The sequence below is a fragment of the Podarcis raffonei genome, chromosome 5 (assembly GCF_027172205.1).
Source record: "Podarcis raffonei isolate rPodRaf1 chromosome 5, rPodRaf1.pri, whole genome shotgun sequence".
Lineage (NCBI taxonomy): Eukaryota > Metazoa > Chordata > Lepidosauria > Squamata > Lacertidae > Podarcis > Podarcis raffonei.
The window spans coordinates 54,321,023-54,338,370 of NC_070606.1; the positions used below are offsets into that span (position 1 = coordinate 54,321,023).

The 17,348-nt window shown below is 42.7% G+C and overlaps 1 protein-coding gene across 3 annotated transcripts in view; it reads right to left on the reverse strand.

Moving 5' to 3' along the window:
* MXI1 (MAX interactor 1, dimerization protein) overlaps window positions 1–17,348 on the reverse strand; it is a 73,674-nt gene that overhangs the window by 34,176 nt on the left and 22,150 nt on the right. For all 3 annotated transcript variants that reach the window (XM_053389249.1, XM_053389248.1, XM_053389250.1), the window contains exon 3: window positions 2,791–2,820. In XM_053389249.1, coding sequence (XP_053245224.1) covers window positions 2,791–2,820 — 30 coding nt within the window. The remainder of the gene's footprint in view (window positions 1–2,790; window positions 2,821–17,348) is intronic.

Here is a 17,348-nt window from a genome sequence, read left to right on the forward strand (position 1 = left end):
GCTGCTAAAGTATATTGGGAATTGTAGTATGTTAAGGAGGCTGAAAGTTGTTCAGAGACCCCTTGGCAGAGGTACAATTGCATAGGAACCATGACTGCTAAGGTGGCGCAAGAGCGCTTTAAATATATGGTGTGGCATGGATGTGACTTCTGTAAACATTAATATCAGTTCTTTGCAACTTGGGTACTTCCTCCTTTCCTGTGATGTTCCCTTTTTTTGATGAGCAACAGCGTTACAGTACCCCTTCTCTCAATCCGTGGCCCGTAGCACCTATTCATTTATTACAGTTATCAGTACCCATTCAGCATACGAGGTTGCTCATTAGCAAGAAAGATTCATTAATCATACTAGCAATATTTTCCAAAAAAAAATCTAACAATTCATCAGGATTCTTCCTACAGAGCAGAAGAGCTTTAGGTGGGGAACACACACACACACACACACAGAGAGAGAGAGAGAGAGAGAGAGAGAGAGAGAGAGAGAGAGAGAGAGATACAGTCCAGCTGATATCTTCCTCATCTGCCTACCTCTTTCCCAAGTCCTCTTTGGGCACTCAAAACAATGCATAAGGGTGAAAACTGTGTAGGGGGGCACACAGGGGTGTGACCTGGAGGCCGAGCCTAAAAAGTCAGATAGAGAGGCCTGAAGTTCTCCATGTTTGGGTTCCCATGGAGATTCTGGCTGCATTCAACTGAGCATGCCCAGAAGCCTCCCTTTGTACAGGGGTTCCAATCACAGGGTAGAGTGTATCCAGATTCAACTGAAAATTGTTTAGAGCCCCCTCTACACTGAACACATGAAGGATCTCTCTCTCTCTCTCTCTCTCTCTCTCTCTCTCTCTCTCTCTCTCACACACACACACACACACACACACACACACACACACATACGTCCACTTTAAGCCCACCCGTGTACGCCTGAATGCATAAAAAGGGCTCTTGAATCCTTCCCACTGTGGTCGATGGCCCTTTGCAGGCGAGAAAATAAAGCCCAGCTTCTCCCATTTGATTTTGTGCCTATGCATCTGTTGCTCCCTCCCCTCTGTTTTCTTTCAGAACTTGACCTCCTTTGCATTCCCACAGACCTATCGGAATTTCCCCTAGTGTTTTTCCCTCCTTTTTAAAATCCCCTCCCCCTCACAAAACTATTGGTGCCTCAAAAGCATACAGCTGTGTGCACTTTTAGCATTATCGTTAATTGAAATTGCAAGCTCAGCTCAAGACGACAACAACAACGGGCCCAACCCCCAGCCCTTTGCAGAAGGAAGTAAACATACACAGGAAACCCACAAAGAACAGGCTTGCGATGTCAGGGGACAAGGCAGGACACCAAAACAAAAACTACAAAGCGCTGCTGTGACAGAGGGACGCTGGTGTGCACACAGAACCTTTTGATTTTGTGGAAGCACGTTAACTTCTGCTGTTCCAGCCAGAGAGTTGTGGCTGTGTCTTTAGCCAGGATGCTAAGCTGGAGATGCCCCTGCTGCGGGTGGCGTGGGGGGGAACCCATTTCAGACCGAGGGTTGGGCTCCAATCTGAGCGCCTTGCCAGAGGGCCACATGCCGGGGGTGGAGAGGGCCTGAGGCAAAAGTGAGCAAGGCAGCAAAGGTGAAGTTTACCTTTGCACAGGAAGCTAATTTCTACCCACACTCGTACAGCCCCCTCTCTACTCTCCACCCAGGCAAGCAAGATACAGAGTATGAGGGCAGGCAAAAGACATTCAGGGGTTGGTGTGGAGAAGCTTTGCCCCTCCAGATGTGACTGAACTCCCATCACCTTGGACCATCATCCAGGTTTGCTGGGGCTGGTGTAGTTGTAGTTCAGCAACATCTGCAGGGCAAAAGGGTTTTCCGCACCTGTTCAAGGAGCTGATGAGGCAGAATTTGTGACGGGTGTGGCCAACAGCCAGACAGAGAGGTGGTTGGGTCCCATTGGAGCCGCAGGCCTGAAGTCCCCTCTTCATTATCAGTGGATTCGGAAGGCGGTCTGAGTAAGTCTCCCCTTCCCATGCAAGAGGTTTTCCCTTCCACAGGACCATATCAGTGAGCCTGGGAACAGTGATTCAACCAGCCTCCCTACACCCACCCTCCCCAATCCTGAAGATACGTTTATAAATAGGAAGCCTGGGTACAATGATAGCATCCTGAAAGCAATGCCATAACCCGATCTGCGTGTGAACTAAGTCCCTGTTGTCTCAGTAGTATTTATATTACTCTAACTCCTGTTACAAAGGAGATGAGTCATAGAGTAGAGCTAGCCAAGCAACAAAACTGCATGACTTGCTGAAAAACTTGGGCTCAAGGATAAGCGGGCTGCATCCTGAAGCACGTTACAAGAGCACCACTCCAGAGGAGCAATGGCTAGCCAGATTTAAAAGCCATTGGACAATGCCATTTCCCTGCAATAGGCAGGGATTATGACAGGCCTTAACATGTAGTGTCTGAGAAATCCGATACCCTAGCAACCTCATGTATGGACACTGACCCAATCAGATTTCAGTTTGCAAAGAGAAGAGAAACAGTATTTCTTCTGCATACAGATGAGCTGCAAAAATGGGTCACTTCTTTGCATTTCGGGGAGGGTAAGAGAGGTACTTCTTCTTTCCAGATCTTTGCATGGATGTGTGTGTGTGTGTGTCTGTGTGTGCACGCTGTTTTGTTCTGTTTAGAAAAAAGCACTCACCTGGTGCAATGTGGCATTTCCAGGCTGCCAGGGCAAACTGAAGGGTTTAACATTTAGACACACTGATAAAAGTTTGCATTTTCAGGAAGACAGTTTATCAGTAACTTACCGGTTCTTTTCTAGTTCGTTGTGCGTAGATCTGGAAGATAAACCAAGAAGAAAAGGATTAGCCATTTTATAACTTCAAGAGCCAGTTCCCCTAAATTGTGAGCAGTTTTTCTCTATTAGTTACAATGGATCAGAGCAGCACATTCAACCATGCACACAAAGAACTACCGTATTTTTCCATGTATAGGACTAGGGTTTTTTACAAAAAAAAAATAGGTTTAAAATTGGGGCTCGTCTTATACACTGGTAATGTTTTCTTAATTTGGAGTCCCCCAAAATAGGGGGCGTCTTATAGAAAAAAATATGGTACTTACTGACCCTACAAGTACAGGTCCTTGATTATTGTTTAAATATTTGGAGCTCTAGATCTTATTATACCAACGGTTTTCAAGGCTTGGGATTTTCATTCATTTCACTTGCTCATTTGCTTCAGTCACCACCAGTGCCCTGTATGAAGCAGCGGGGCCCACAGAATCTTAGAGTTATGATACAGCTTACACAGGTTAGGTACCACAAGATGAAAACAGAGATCTGGGAGAAAGCCCTGAGTACAGTCATACCTCAGGTTGCGATTGCTGTGGGCTGCGCATTTTCGGGGTACGGATGTGCCGAAACCCGGAAGTACTGGAACGGGTTACTTCTGGGTTTCAGTGCTCGCGCATGCGCAGAAGCGCTAAATCACACTTTGCACATGCGCAGAAGCGCCAAATCGTGTCACGTGCGTGTGAAGACGCGAACACTGCGGGTTGCGAACATGCCTCCTGCATGGATCACGTTCGCAACCTGAAGTTCCACTGTACTCATGAGGCTCCTCAGATCATATTTCAGCTCCCATTGATCATCTGTTCACTTCTTCCCGTAAACAAATCAGAAGTTGAAACAGTGGAAGAGGTTTCAAACTCAGGATAAGTCATCCTGAACAAGCCAATTTACAGAAGTTTTAATTATTTTGAGCAATTTGCAAGTTTCCAAGGCCCTTTGTATTAATGAGACTGCAAAGTTTGTTTTTTATTGGCCTACATCATGGATAACATAATGGAAGCAGGAGACAATGCATGTTTGGATCCCATCAAACTTTATATTATTTAAAGTGCTAACCGTAACCAACAAGATCCTATGACTTAAAAAAAATTGACATAAAAGAATTTGAGAGCAGCATGTATATTTTATGATAGACTAACTTAAAATAAGAGGTGAGTGGCTTAGAAAAAGAATAGAAAGAAATATCCATTTGATTGCCAATTGACATCACACTTGGTTGAAGGCCAACTATTTCCTTTTAATATATTAAAAATATTTATAACTCACCCTTCATCTACAGATACTTGGCCAGGGTGCAAAACTTTAAAAACCACCATACAACCAGCACCGAAACCCTCAAAACAAATAGAGGGAGATAAAAATAACAAAGCAGGCTAATAAGCAACTAAACCATAATATGCCTGGGCAAATAATAGGTTTTGCCCTGGTGAAACAATATTGTCAGAGCCAATCTCACTTGAGGGGAGGATATTCCACAAACAGGGTGCCACCACAGAGAAGGCTCTCTTCTGCATCACCACATACCACATCTCCACCAGTGATGGGACATGCTAAAGACACTCCTTGGATCTTAAGAAAGGGGCAGGCTGATATCGGGAGAGGCACTCTATCAACATCTTTAAAAGATCCTTGCAGAGAATCCAAATGACAACAGAACTGACTTCAAAACTACAGTAGTTCCAAACTCAATGGCGATTCCTCTATTAAATCAGAAGCTTCTTAAGAAATAAGGGTAGGGGAACTGGTGAACAGGGCCAACTTTTGCTGGGGAAGTAGAATACACAAAGATTAATCTGAATTACTCACACCTCCAACCTGGAACTGAATGGATGGCTACATGCATAAGCCACTAACTATAATATTGTCAGGAATTTGGTAGCTGGTTCTAAGAAGCACAGTCTCCTATGTTCTGATGGACAGACGCCTGGCTCCTCTCCCACTGTGCAAATTATTACAAAGCCTAGAGCAGAATGCACAAGTGTAAAAAGAAAACCAGCAACATTCAATGAACTTTTTTTTTAGCCTAAAGATGTATGAGCATTTGGAGTAAAATCAAATGTAAAAACAAGGGGACCCTATTGTCACATGCTATGCAGAAACTTAGAAATGAAAAAAAAAGATGAGAGGACAGAATTCACATCCTTCTGGCGTTCTCATGAGAATTCTTCTCCACCATTTTGAGATTTTGTTGACCAAGCCATTAAATGTTTGTTTGAGCTCATTGGTATAACACAGCTGCACCCCTACCCATTTCTTAGGTTGTCCCCATAATAACCAGCAGTCATCAGAATGCTATAAACATCCTTTTAATCTTCATTTTGGAACAACTACCGTATTTTTCGCCCTATAGGACGCACTTTTTCCCCTCCAAAAATGAAGGGGAAATGTGTGTGCGTCCTATGGGGCGAATGCAGGCTTTCGCTGAAGCCTGAAGAGCGAGAGGAGTCGGTGTGCACCGACCCCTCTTGCTCTCCAGGCTTCAGGAGAGCCCCACCGCCAGCCCCACAAGCTCGGGGGACAGCGGGGAGGCGGAACGCCGCCATCCCGCTGTCCCCCGACTTGGTTAGAAGGCTGGCGGGGGGAGAAGCCTGCTCCTCCCCGTCGCCAGCCCAGCAAACTCGGGGGACAGCGGGGAGGTGCAACGCGCCATCCCGCTGTCTCCCGACTTGGTTTGGAGGCTGGCGGAGGGCTTCCCCCTCCCCCAGCCCCGCAAGCTCCCAGAGCGATGCCAAACTGCACGCAGCTTCGGTATGGCTCTGGGTCCCGTTCTCGGGGCTGGGGTCGGGGGAAGCTCGGGCTTCCCCCGCCCCTGCCCCGCACCTGGGGTGGGAAATATTTCCCCCCTTTATTTCCCCCCCCCAAAAAAAATCTAGGTGCGTCCTATGGGCCGGTGCGCCCTATGGGGCGAAAAATACGGTAGTTTTAAATTTCACACACACACACATATCATATTCCTATTCATACATGGTATTCTTTGGACTGTGCACTGTGTTAAAATACATGCATTTCAACTATTAAATAAGAATGAAAGAGGGGTGGGAGACACTACAGTTCTCCCATGTCCCAAGAAATACAAACGAAATTCCTTTGAACTGTATTTCAAGCAGCAGCATCTAAAGGTATAGAAATAAAATCTGACACTGTTGTGAACTTACACATTCGAGTAATCTGTGTGTAAATTACTGTGTGTAAATCCAGTGTGTTATTAGTTTTATTTACTGTTATGTTCCTGCAGGAGATGTCTCCCTCTTCCTGGAGACTCCATTAATGGCTCCAAACCCAAAGATATGCAAGGGATTGAATTCCAACATTATAATCAAGCCAGTCATGAAGGTTGGCGCTGAAAGAACAAAGTTCGGCCCACCGCTGGGAACAAAATTAAAACAGCAGGCTCTCCCTATTTCTTCTCACACAGGAGACTCTTTATTACTTATCTTCCTTCTATCAGACACCAAAGCTGAGGAGGGTTACCATTTTTCCATGAAACTGGAAAGTTTACTATGTGATTTATAACCATATTGGCATAAAGTAGTATGAATTTTCCCAAACAAGGAAGGGGGGGTGGAGGGGGGGACCTCTGCCGCTTCTAAATATATCCTGTCAGACTATTACGACGAACAATCCTTAAAATAGAAAGCATTTTGAAATACATCTAGTGTTCTCCTTGGTAACTTGAGGTATAATCAGAATTCTCTCCTCAGAAATCTTTGCCATTTCTTCCATAGCTTCCTCGTAGTAAGTACACTCATAATTGCCTCTAAACTAAAAATTATAATCATTCAATGGAGTAACATCCTGACTTTCTGTTAGATCGTATACACTCATGTGTTAAGTATTGCCCACGACTGTGACTAAATTGTGCGGTTGCATAACCATCGCTCAGTTGTATGCTAGGCAGAATTTGGCTAACAGTGCACTCTTCTAAGTGTCTTTTTAGAAGTAAGCCCCACTCTCTTGACGGGGTTTACTCCCTGGTAAGTGTATTTGAACAGCAGCCTGAATCCTAGTTAGCGTTTTGTGTTTTTAAGCAGATTGTTATTCCTTATAGATGTCCACATGACCACCAGATTAATTCCATTTTTATTTTTATTTTGGTAAAGGCAGAGAAAAGAGCCTCGATACTGTATACAGGATTTACAGAAGTTCTGTGAGGCTGAAGGGACGAAATGTTTGCCCAAATGACGATTTTGGTACAGGACATCGCAGTTTTTCAAAGTACCAGCCTTATTACATATACACATAACGCTAGCCAGAAGTGGAGCTAAAATCTGATGAGGAGAAGGGATTAGCTGCAGAACAGCACAAATGGTTCCAATTCTTATTATTCTTGTTTACCAGATTTGACTCAATTGCACGCAGTTGTGTTTCCAGACTGGGGCCTTATATCACAAATGGGTCATTCAGATACAATCTCTCTGTGTGAGTATTTGGCTTCCACACACCCCAGTTTTCTCAATCCTGCGTATTCATCGTTTTTCCACCCATGTGGGTTTGTTGCCCCACTTCTACATCACAAACTGCACAAACTTTTTCTATTCCGGACACCTTTTCATAAACAATTCTCAGGAAGTTCACAAGAGCAAATGTTGCAAGCCTTGGTTATCTTGTTTCACAATAAGCAAAAATAGAGACTTGTAGTTTTTAGTTTTTTTGTGGGGGAGGGTGGACATTTCCATTTGTTTGTTTCTAATTTTTAGTACCAAGGTTTTTGCACAAGAGGGATAAATATTTTTATCTAATTTTAAAGCCTAGAAAGTGTGGGGCAAAAGGTAAATGTGGAGGAGCCCATAGTCTCAGAGGTACATACCCCCCACACACACACAGTAGAGAGATCTTGAAAAACAGCCTTTCCTAATCAGGTTGCTGAAATTCAAATGTGCCTTCAGCATGTCGCAGTTGGTGGAAATAAGCCCACTCATATCATTTGAGCTACCAGGAAGAAAATGGTTAGATTGTGCTCAACTGGGAAGCAAATGGAAGTATAGGGGTGTTGTGTTAGAAGCCACCCACCCAAATCACACGCCCCAAAATGCTAACAAGCTTCCATACCAGCTGTAATTGCAGATGTCTTAATGGGCTGCTTTTACTAATCGGATTTTCTATAGTAAGGGGAGATCCATATTATTATTATTACTTTTGAAGCATGGACCAGTATTTTAATGGCAATGATGTCATGTGGAAACTAAAAAAAAAGAACAAAAACCAAAACCAAGCCTTGTCTACATGAGCAGCACCAATTCCATAATAAACTCCTATCTAGAAGCACCCTTAGTCACAATTCAGCACAATGCTTAGAACCCCCTCAGTAAAGCAAGCTTTATTCCATCATTGTATATTTGCTGAATTTTGTGGCACTGCTCTACACTCTGCTGCCTCCATTTCATAAGGCTATGTGGTTCTTCGACGTTGACCCCTTACTTTAGAACACAGGTGGGAAATGTGGGTCCCACAATAACCCCCTCCCCCCAGCTGTCTGAGAACAAACTGGTACGTTTCTGTCATCCAGGCCATGGCTTCCCCTAAAGAATCATGGGAACTGTAGTTTACCACTCACTGAGCTACAATTCCCAGCACCCTTAACAACCTAAAGATTCTTTGTGGGAAGTTATGGGCTTTAAATGTACAGTGTGGATGTCCATCTGTCCATCTGTCTGTCTCTCCCCCCCCCCCCACACACACTGAAATCAGAAAGAAATAATTTCATTCGAAATTTGAAATTCAGAGGACTGGTAATTCAAACCTGATGTAGCCATGGGGAAAACTGAAGCAAATCCACCTTTATTCTGGATTAGCCAGTCCAGAAGGCATGTCCCTGGCTTTGCCAATCATTAATTCTAGCTCTGTCACTGGCATGGGCAAATGCACACACAGACATGGATTGATTACCTCCCTGCTTCCTCCCCCCAAAACACACACTAAGGAATCCTCCTTTTGACAGAAAATAGGCTGCCCAGCATTTGCTATTCCTTATACAAAGTATCAGGCAGTGCAAAGTTAATTAGCACAAGTCTTTAAGGTAATAGTTGAACAGCCACAAACAGATCTCTTGGGTAAGCCACTCCCCTCCAGCCTGACATAGTCCTAATAGTTGGGTGCAGGCTTAAAATGCTTCATCTTGGAGAAAGGCCCAGTGAATGGTCTGGAAACACCCAATATTGCAGAGTTACCAAAACTAAGCAGATGAGTAACCTGAAGGTCACAGGGCATATTATGATGATTTTAATGAAAAGTAATTTTTATTTTTTTCCAAGAATATTTGTAAAAATTATGGCCATGAGCCATCGTAGCACAGGTACAGCATAGCCTGGGAGAGAAAGGAAGAAGGAAGATTGCTGGATGCGGATCTCCTTCTGCATAAGGAGTGGTACGACTGTGGCATGAGCTTTTCTTCTTCTTTTAACTTCAAAAAGAGTCACGTGGATCCAAAGGTGCCCTTCCACTCAAAGCAAGATCGGATCCTACTTGGCAGAACATTTCACAATGAAGTGAAATCCAGAGGTGTTCTTCCATTTGCACAAGATAACGTTCTCTCTTTCCCAACTGGATTTTGTATCTTGTACTGTGTATAGTTTTAACCCTCTTTTCGCATGCCCAAAACACAGTCCAATACAGAGATGGGGAACTTCTGGCTTCTAGTTGTTGCTGGACTACAATTCCCATCATCCTCTGTAGCTGTTTGTGCTTGTCTGGGTCTGGTAGGAGCTGCAGTCCAGCAACCACCTGGAGGGCCATAAGTTCACCATCCCTGTCCTAACAGCTGGGTTATATGCAGTTCCTCACTGGGAAACATTGGCAAGTAAGGTGTTTGAAATCCCCCAAACCCTGCTGCAAAACAAGCTTTGCAACAGAGAAATATTTACTATGCACTGGAGAGCTTCATGTACCCAGTGTACAGGCATGCCGTTGCATAATGCCTTTGCAGCTGCAGGTACTTTGTGCAGCAAGGTCTCCCCTAGTGCTTTGCACAACAGTTTGCAGAACGGCACTAGGGAGCAAACCCATTCTACCCGCCCTTCTCTGTAACCTAACCTACCATCGTCTTTTTCCCCCAAAGTGGTTATTACAAAGGAGGAATGTACTTTCACATTTCTAAAACAATTCATACATCAAAGCAGCTAAAGATCTTTTCACATCAAGGCAGCATGCAGAAACATATGAGCAACAGAACAATGAGGCTGTTTCTCTCCTGTCTCCCCATATAAACCCGTGTTGCTGTTGACGTTCCCTGTAAACTGCAAAATCCAAGACAGAATAGAGTCAACAGCCTTCTTTGCACATTCATACTGATGAACTTAAGAAGCGTAGGGAAGGGGACATAATTCACAGTTCTGCTGCTATACCAGACTCGTTGAAAGAAATAGGAATTCAAGAGAAGTCGTGTTTTGGAACAAAACATCCTGGAAGGTTATTTAAATGTACAGACCTGACCTAACCTGGTGAATAAAAGGCATACAACACATTGGCCCAGTTCACACGTCACATTAAACCATAATCTGATAACAAGAACGGGTTTAATCTGCATGAGTAGTGTACTCGTCCAAATAACTTATTGTGCTACAAAGAGTAGAGTACTTTTGAACTCTGCTCAAAAGTTCCTGTGGTGTTCCTTAGAAGGCTGGATTGTTGTGTTGCCTGGACTTGAGCTCATAGTTTCTTTCCTCCAAAGAAATCCTGAGTGATAACCAATGTTTGTTCTGGGCTTACTGCTTATGGTTTGTTTGAAGAAAACAATCCACAAGCCTGGTCTGAACAACAAGCCAAACTCAGTCTTCTTTCATCTGCAGTATGGCAACAGCAGGAGGAGGGGACACCCCTGCAGAAACATCTGAACAGAATGCACCAGCACATTTCTCATTCAAATTACACCACAGCTAGTTGAAAACCATGGTTTCATATGATGTGCTATCTAGGCCAATGACTATAATACACCCACTAGAGTATGAGGGCCAGTTTGCAAAATGGCAATTGCAATGCTTTGAGCAGGACTGCTAACCCAGACCTTTGCTACTAGTAAGTTATTGAAATATTAAGCAACGTCAAGTCCTCAGCACAACCAAGACAATGTAAAATAATACATCTGCTTAACCTAGTTTCTTTATTTAAATAAAATATGTTGTTCCAGGGAATGGAAAAACGACCTTTAGAAATACAGCCTCATGAATACCCAAAGTTAACCCCTACAGAGGCATAGAAAATACCGATAACTCTTGGAGAAGCAAGCAATCCTGGAAATTGATTGCAACTCACAAGATTCTCTTTACATATATTTAAATTCACTGGAGTGTCACTACATGTGTTTTATATTTAAAATGTTACATCCATGGGCACTGCCTGTGTCTTTATTTTTATTACTATACACTACTAAGATGGCACAGCCACTCTAAACATAATAATTATAAAAATATACTTGGGAAACAATTCATATGGACATTTTTTACACATATAAGAGTCACCACCTGATGACAATGCAACACTTCCAATGGTATAATAAAACAGTGACCATTTTATCAAGGGGTACATATAAAAGACCTCTGCACTTCACAAAGTTGCCAGGATGCTATCTAGTGATGACTTTTCCATGTCAAAAGTGGCCATTTAAAATCAAGCCTATGTGTGAAAATAACCCAGCCTCTGTTTTTCCAAGTTCACTTTTTCAATTAGAACAAATAAATGTGACTTGAAATAAAAACTGACACAGTACTGTAAATTACTTGCAGTTTGATCTGTTTCACTGCCCATCTCAAACAATGTTTCTTCGCTTGGTTTCTGGGTGCCAATACCTTTGGGATCAGTTGGACATGTCAATTGATTTTAAATATCTGTACTGATGAATTTATATTTCCTTAAGATTTATTTTATTATTCAATTTATTATTCTGCCTTTCTTCCATGATGGAACTTGGGTTCCTAAGGCGATTGGTCTTCCATCTAAGCAAAGACCTGACTTAAGACCAGCAAGATTGCAGCATCATATGCCTTCGGATCACACCCTGGGAGGAATTATATTAAGCTAAAATTCAGAATGGCAGAGGAAGCAATTGGGCAGGTTTGAGCCTGAGCTATGTTTTAACTTGAGGCGTAGGTCAAGTCACAGAGTGATAGTTAGAATCCAGTCAGAATGTACCTGCATCCTAATAGAGTCACATGCTTCTTCACTGGTCTGCCCTCACTAGAATAAACCTAAAAATATGCTCCAGCAAAAAAAGAGATTTAGTACCATAGGGTGAAGCAGCTCAAGTAGAATGTGCAACTAGCCCAAGGTCACCCACTGAACTTCATAGCAGAGTTTAGATTTGAGCCCAGGTCTTCCAGATCCTAGCTTCCCACTGGAGTCACACTGCCCCACTGCTGAAACCTGGTACCAAGACTCAAACTCAGAATGATAGCAACAAGTCTGTGCATTCAAACACAGGGCTACCTCAGTCACAGGAAGGTGGGAGGCAAAGAGAACATTATTTTTACAGCAGCAAAGCAATGTGTGCGAGGGGGCTCTAAACCCCCTCTGCAACCCCCCCCCCCCAAGTTCCAAGTGCTTTTCACCCAGCCAAGGTTACTGCTGGGATCAGAGGCGTAAAAAGGTGCTCAGGGAGAGACATTCTGGGTGGAGCAAGGATTCTTCTCCATTCCATGAGATTCCTTCCATCTTTGCACGTGACGGAGGTAGTTCCACGTTTAAATGCAAGGGACTGTTGCAGTCACCTCTAGGTTGGCCCCAGGTTTTACATCACAATCAGCTCATCTCTTCTACAATAATAACATGTGCAGCATGGTTTCTTCTTGTCTCCATGAGAGCTTGGAAGGTAGTGAAGAGCCAAGGCTGAAATATTGTGGAACTCAACCAACCAGCAAAATGTTTTGTCATAACCATTAGGAATCACTACAACACAGGAGCAGAAAGAGAATACGCCAAAGGTTTCAGCACTGAGAAACCAACAAGGAATCAAGATTAGAAATGGATTAATATGTATGGTCTCGGAGCTACCAACATGAGTTTGGCCAAACTGCAGGAGGCAGTGGAAGACAGGAGTGCCTAGCATGCTCTGGTCCACGGGGTCATGAAGAGTCGGAAACGACTAAATGACAACAATATGTATGGTCTGGAATTTGAAAGTAACCAGGAGAACTATCAGTAATCTACATTTGGATCCAGATCAGGCAGTTATTTCACCGAACATTTCTGAGTATGGCGGTTATCAAACTATGTCTGTTAGATCTGTGGCACTTTTGCTGCAATGCCGTTTGTAGAGCTCTGGCCAAAAGACACAAAAGTATAGCATCAACACTAAAAAAATCAGGGTTGGACGTGGTGGTGGTAAAGAGCTAGGTGTCTGTATCAGATATTTATGATCCAGGTTTAGAGAGGCCTGAGCAATATTTCAGACACTTTTGTGGTGTGTGTGTTTCATTTTCAATGTTACTAATCCATATAAACCAATATTCAGTTACAACAACAAGTAATAAAATAAAAGTTACAGAACAAAAACAAAACAACTCAAACATATTGCTCAGCTTTATAGATAAAATAAAGTATCTTATTGTGGGCAGTTTTCAATATTTTCATAACATGGTAAGTTGACACTTTTTCATAAAATCCACATATTCCAAAAGGCTTTAGGTAATATTTCTAAACTGCAAGGGCAACTTCAAGAGTACCTTGAAGCTTGCTTTCATGCTCAGAATGTACACATCACCAGGGTCAGACCAGTGATAACTCCAAAGGAATTTTGTTCACCATGCCTTGTGTGTATTTTCAACTATCTGTATTGAAAAAAGCTAATAGTCTTTAGTTTAAGATAAGAGGCACCTCTTCTTTCATTAGGCACCTTGGATCCTGCTGTCCTCAACCAGAGTGCTCTGCTCGAGCAGGGGTAGCCAAGATGGTACCCTCAAAAGGTTTCAGATTACAACTCCCATCAGCTGCATGCTCAAAGATGATGGGAGTTGTCGTCCACAGCATCTGGAGAGCACCACTGCATCAGGAACATTTGGTTATAGAGGACAGTTGTTGGACTAGATGACCTGCAGGTCCTTTCCAGCAAAAAGATCTCATGGCATTAAAGTCTGTAGAAGCAGAAGCCAGGATTGCAATAAAGCAGGCACAAACCTAAAGCCACAAAAATAGTGCTAACTCTTCCTCCAGAAACCTAGCAACAGCAGTGTTCAGTTTCTAAGAAATACACAGCTCCCTTTCTGATAAGTGTGGGGCGGTTCCCACAGCTGGCCTCCTACGACCAGCCTGATAGGAATATCAGACAGTCTACAGACATGCAGGAAAGCTGTGGTCTCTGTAGCTAATAAAACCTTAAAGGAGGTCATGTTGGACCTCTTGGGGCTAAATATATCATCCATCCTACCTCAGGGCAGTTGTACAGGGTGTCCTGTGCCTTTCCTTTCCCCTCATGGCAATCCTATTGGGCCAGTCACTATTATTCAACCTAGTATCACCCAGCAAGCTTTGTGGCAGCATGGGAATCTGAACCTGAACCTCCCTGGTCCTAGCCTGACACTATAACCACTACACCACACTGGCTGCATTCGTGATCTTTCCTATGGGTAAACTTTTGGCCACCAAATCAGCTTTCTCAAGCCAGCAATGCTCAGCAGTTCTCCAGAGGCACCTGGTTTTAAAGCAGTCGCTAAGCTTCAGAAGTGTCAGAGTAACAGAAAGACCAAGTCATCTTGCCGCATAACCAAAATATTAAGTCCATCTGGTTAGGCAGCAGCTGAAATCCAAGTGCTTTCAAGCTGGATTTCATTTGGATTAGAATCCAGTGAAAGGAGCCAACATATAGTACCACAATATATACACCACCCCTATTTTCTTGGCCAAACAGGAAGAACAATATACATGAAGAAGTAAGCAGCCCAGTTCTGTCAAAAAGCATCGCCTACTGCAAGCCTCTCCTTTGCCACAGGGTTCTGGGATAGGAGTTCAGGCAAAACAGGTATTTTGTATCACACAAATCTGGCACATATAATTAAACTCTCTCTATCCCCAAGTATTTGCACTTCCTAGATATTACCAGGTACTGGACAACATCCCATGTATGTGGTCTGCGTATTCTAAAAATATCAGCCCTGCAAAAGAGTTTAAGAGGCCTACATCCTACATATGTTGTCGCAGCTCCAATACATTGAGGTGGGAAGAGAAGAGTCAGAAGGTAGATCTCTAAATCCATAAAATCAGGAGTAACCCAGCACAGCTGACATTGCACACAATGGTCGCTGGCATCTCAATGCCACCTGCAATCACGTTCGTCTTGTATACTGTGGCTCAGTTATCTGTCAGAATACAGTCGTGTGTAATGAACTCGGGACACACTGCACACAACAGTGACACATTCATGTGCACCATATATAAAACGCATCTGCAAATATATATTTGGAAACACAGCTTCAGAGCCATTCACACTTTACTTTTTAAATGTGGACACATGCTACATTTTTTTAAATGACAAACTACTTTAGCCGTGCCATCAGTTCTAAACGGTACCTGGGCATTTAAATGGTTAGGTTTCTCTGCAGTGTGCACAGAAATGGTGACTGAAAAAGGATTGGGCCCCACTTCTGTTTATTGCAGGGAAGCCCAGCCACTTAAATGGGCATGAATCATCCACAACTGATGGCACAACACATGGAATTTGCTATTTAAATTCTGGTAGTTTGAGTACTCAGGTTAAAAGAGAGAGAGAGAGAGAGATGAACAAGCCCTTACAGAATTCAAAATGATTCAATAACATCTGTATTTCATTTACCAGAAATCAAGGGCTAAAACAGAAAAAAAGGACAGAAGAAAGAGAAATTCAATCAGAATTAAAACTGAAACAGACCAATAAGGGGTGCTTCTGGGAGTAAAACCAAAACCAAAACAAATAAACCCAAATCCATTACAACAAAACAAGTATAGAGCAAAGGATCTGGGAGGACCTTTCCATTATGATGATCCTCATGAATAAATTTTAAAACAATCTGGAAAGATCTTTTGATAATCAGTATCCATATGCCTCATTTCATGCAGACAAAAATATCCTCAATTTCTACAGACAAAAATATTCTATCAGATAAGCAGTGCAAGCCTTAACACACCAGAGAAGAAACTTCAGCAGTTCAATTCATGAAAACATTTGCAGGATCAGGACCTTGGGGGGTAACTGGCTTTTAAAAATATATCAAACCAAAACATATGCATTTACCCAGGCTTTTAACAAACAACAACAATGCCACTGTTTTATGTTGCCATTTTATGTTACTATTTTTATGGATTATGTAATTTTTTTTGGCCTTCCATGATTTTATAAGCCACTTTATGAATCTATTGAATTGAGAGATGGGTTATAAGTGGCTAAAATAAAATCAATCAAGGTTCAAATCCACTGTACACTTAAACATGAATTAGCACTTCTGAAATCAGTAATAATTACCGTATTTACTCAAATCTAATGCTCACCTTTTTTGGCCAAATTATGTTGCGAAAATTAGGGTGTGCATTAGATTCGGTGGCACATTTACACTTGCCAACTTTTTTTAGTTGTTTCAAGGTTCTGAAACTGAGCTGTGCATTAGATTTGATGGGGCATTAGACTCAAGTAAATACAGTACTTCTAACTAAACTTGCATAAAATAATCCTACATAAGAGATTTTCATATCCCCTAATGGCGCTAGCAGCAATAAGGAAGTAACTTTATTTGTGTAACATTATCACTATGTTCTGTGTTGCCACTCCACAGCATGCACTTAAGAAAATGCCAGCAGCCTTGCCAATTCTCTTTCTAAACAAGGGGACAGCACACCCGACAAACTGAAACCACTGAATTGTATACTGCCTAAACATAGCAAAACAGCAATTGACTTTTCTGACTGGGCCTAGATTTTGCAAAGAGCTTCAGGGCTCATCTGGGAAACATGACACTAAAAACAGTGCTGTGCCAGGTTTTCACAAATGTTTTTTATTTCAAAAGCAAGCGCTACGTATTGAAGGGGGCAAAAAGTTTGCAAGAAACCTCCTACCTTCTTCCATGCCTGTTCATTGCCATTGTTCCTATTGTTTTTATATATGTGTGTGTACACACACACACACACACACACACACACAAAGGGCTTCTTCACTATGCAATTCTAGCTAACTAGGGATCACACAATGTGAACAGAATTAAGTCATCGCACAGCCATATTTGAACATACGATGATTTCAGCAAGGGCAAATGAAGCTTACCCACTGCCCTCACACTGAAGGAAAACAAGGAAAGAGAGAATGCATGCCTAAAGCTCAGGCCACCAGGCTGTTGGTCCCCAACTTGCTTCACTAGGCAATTTCATCATATGCCAGCATTACACAGCAAATGTCCCTCCTTTTCTTGTTGCACGACATGAGCTAGGACAGACAGCACATAGGAATATGGATTCAGATGCAGACACTAACCATCTCCACTGCACTGATTTCAATAGGATACTCCTATGCAAAAAGAAGAAGAGAGATGCTAGTATGCATATTCTGCACTGATAAAAGTGCTTTGAGTA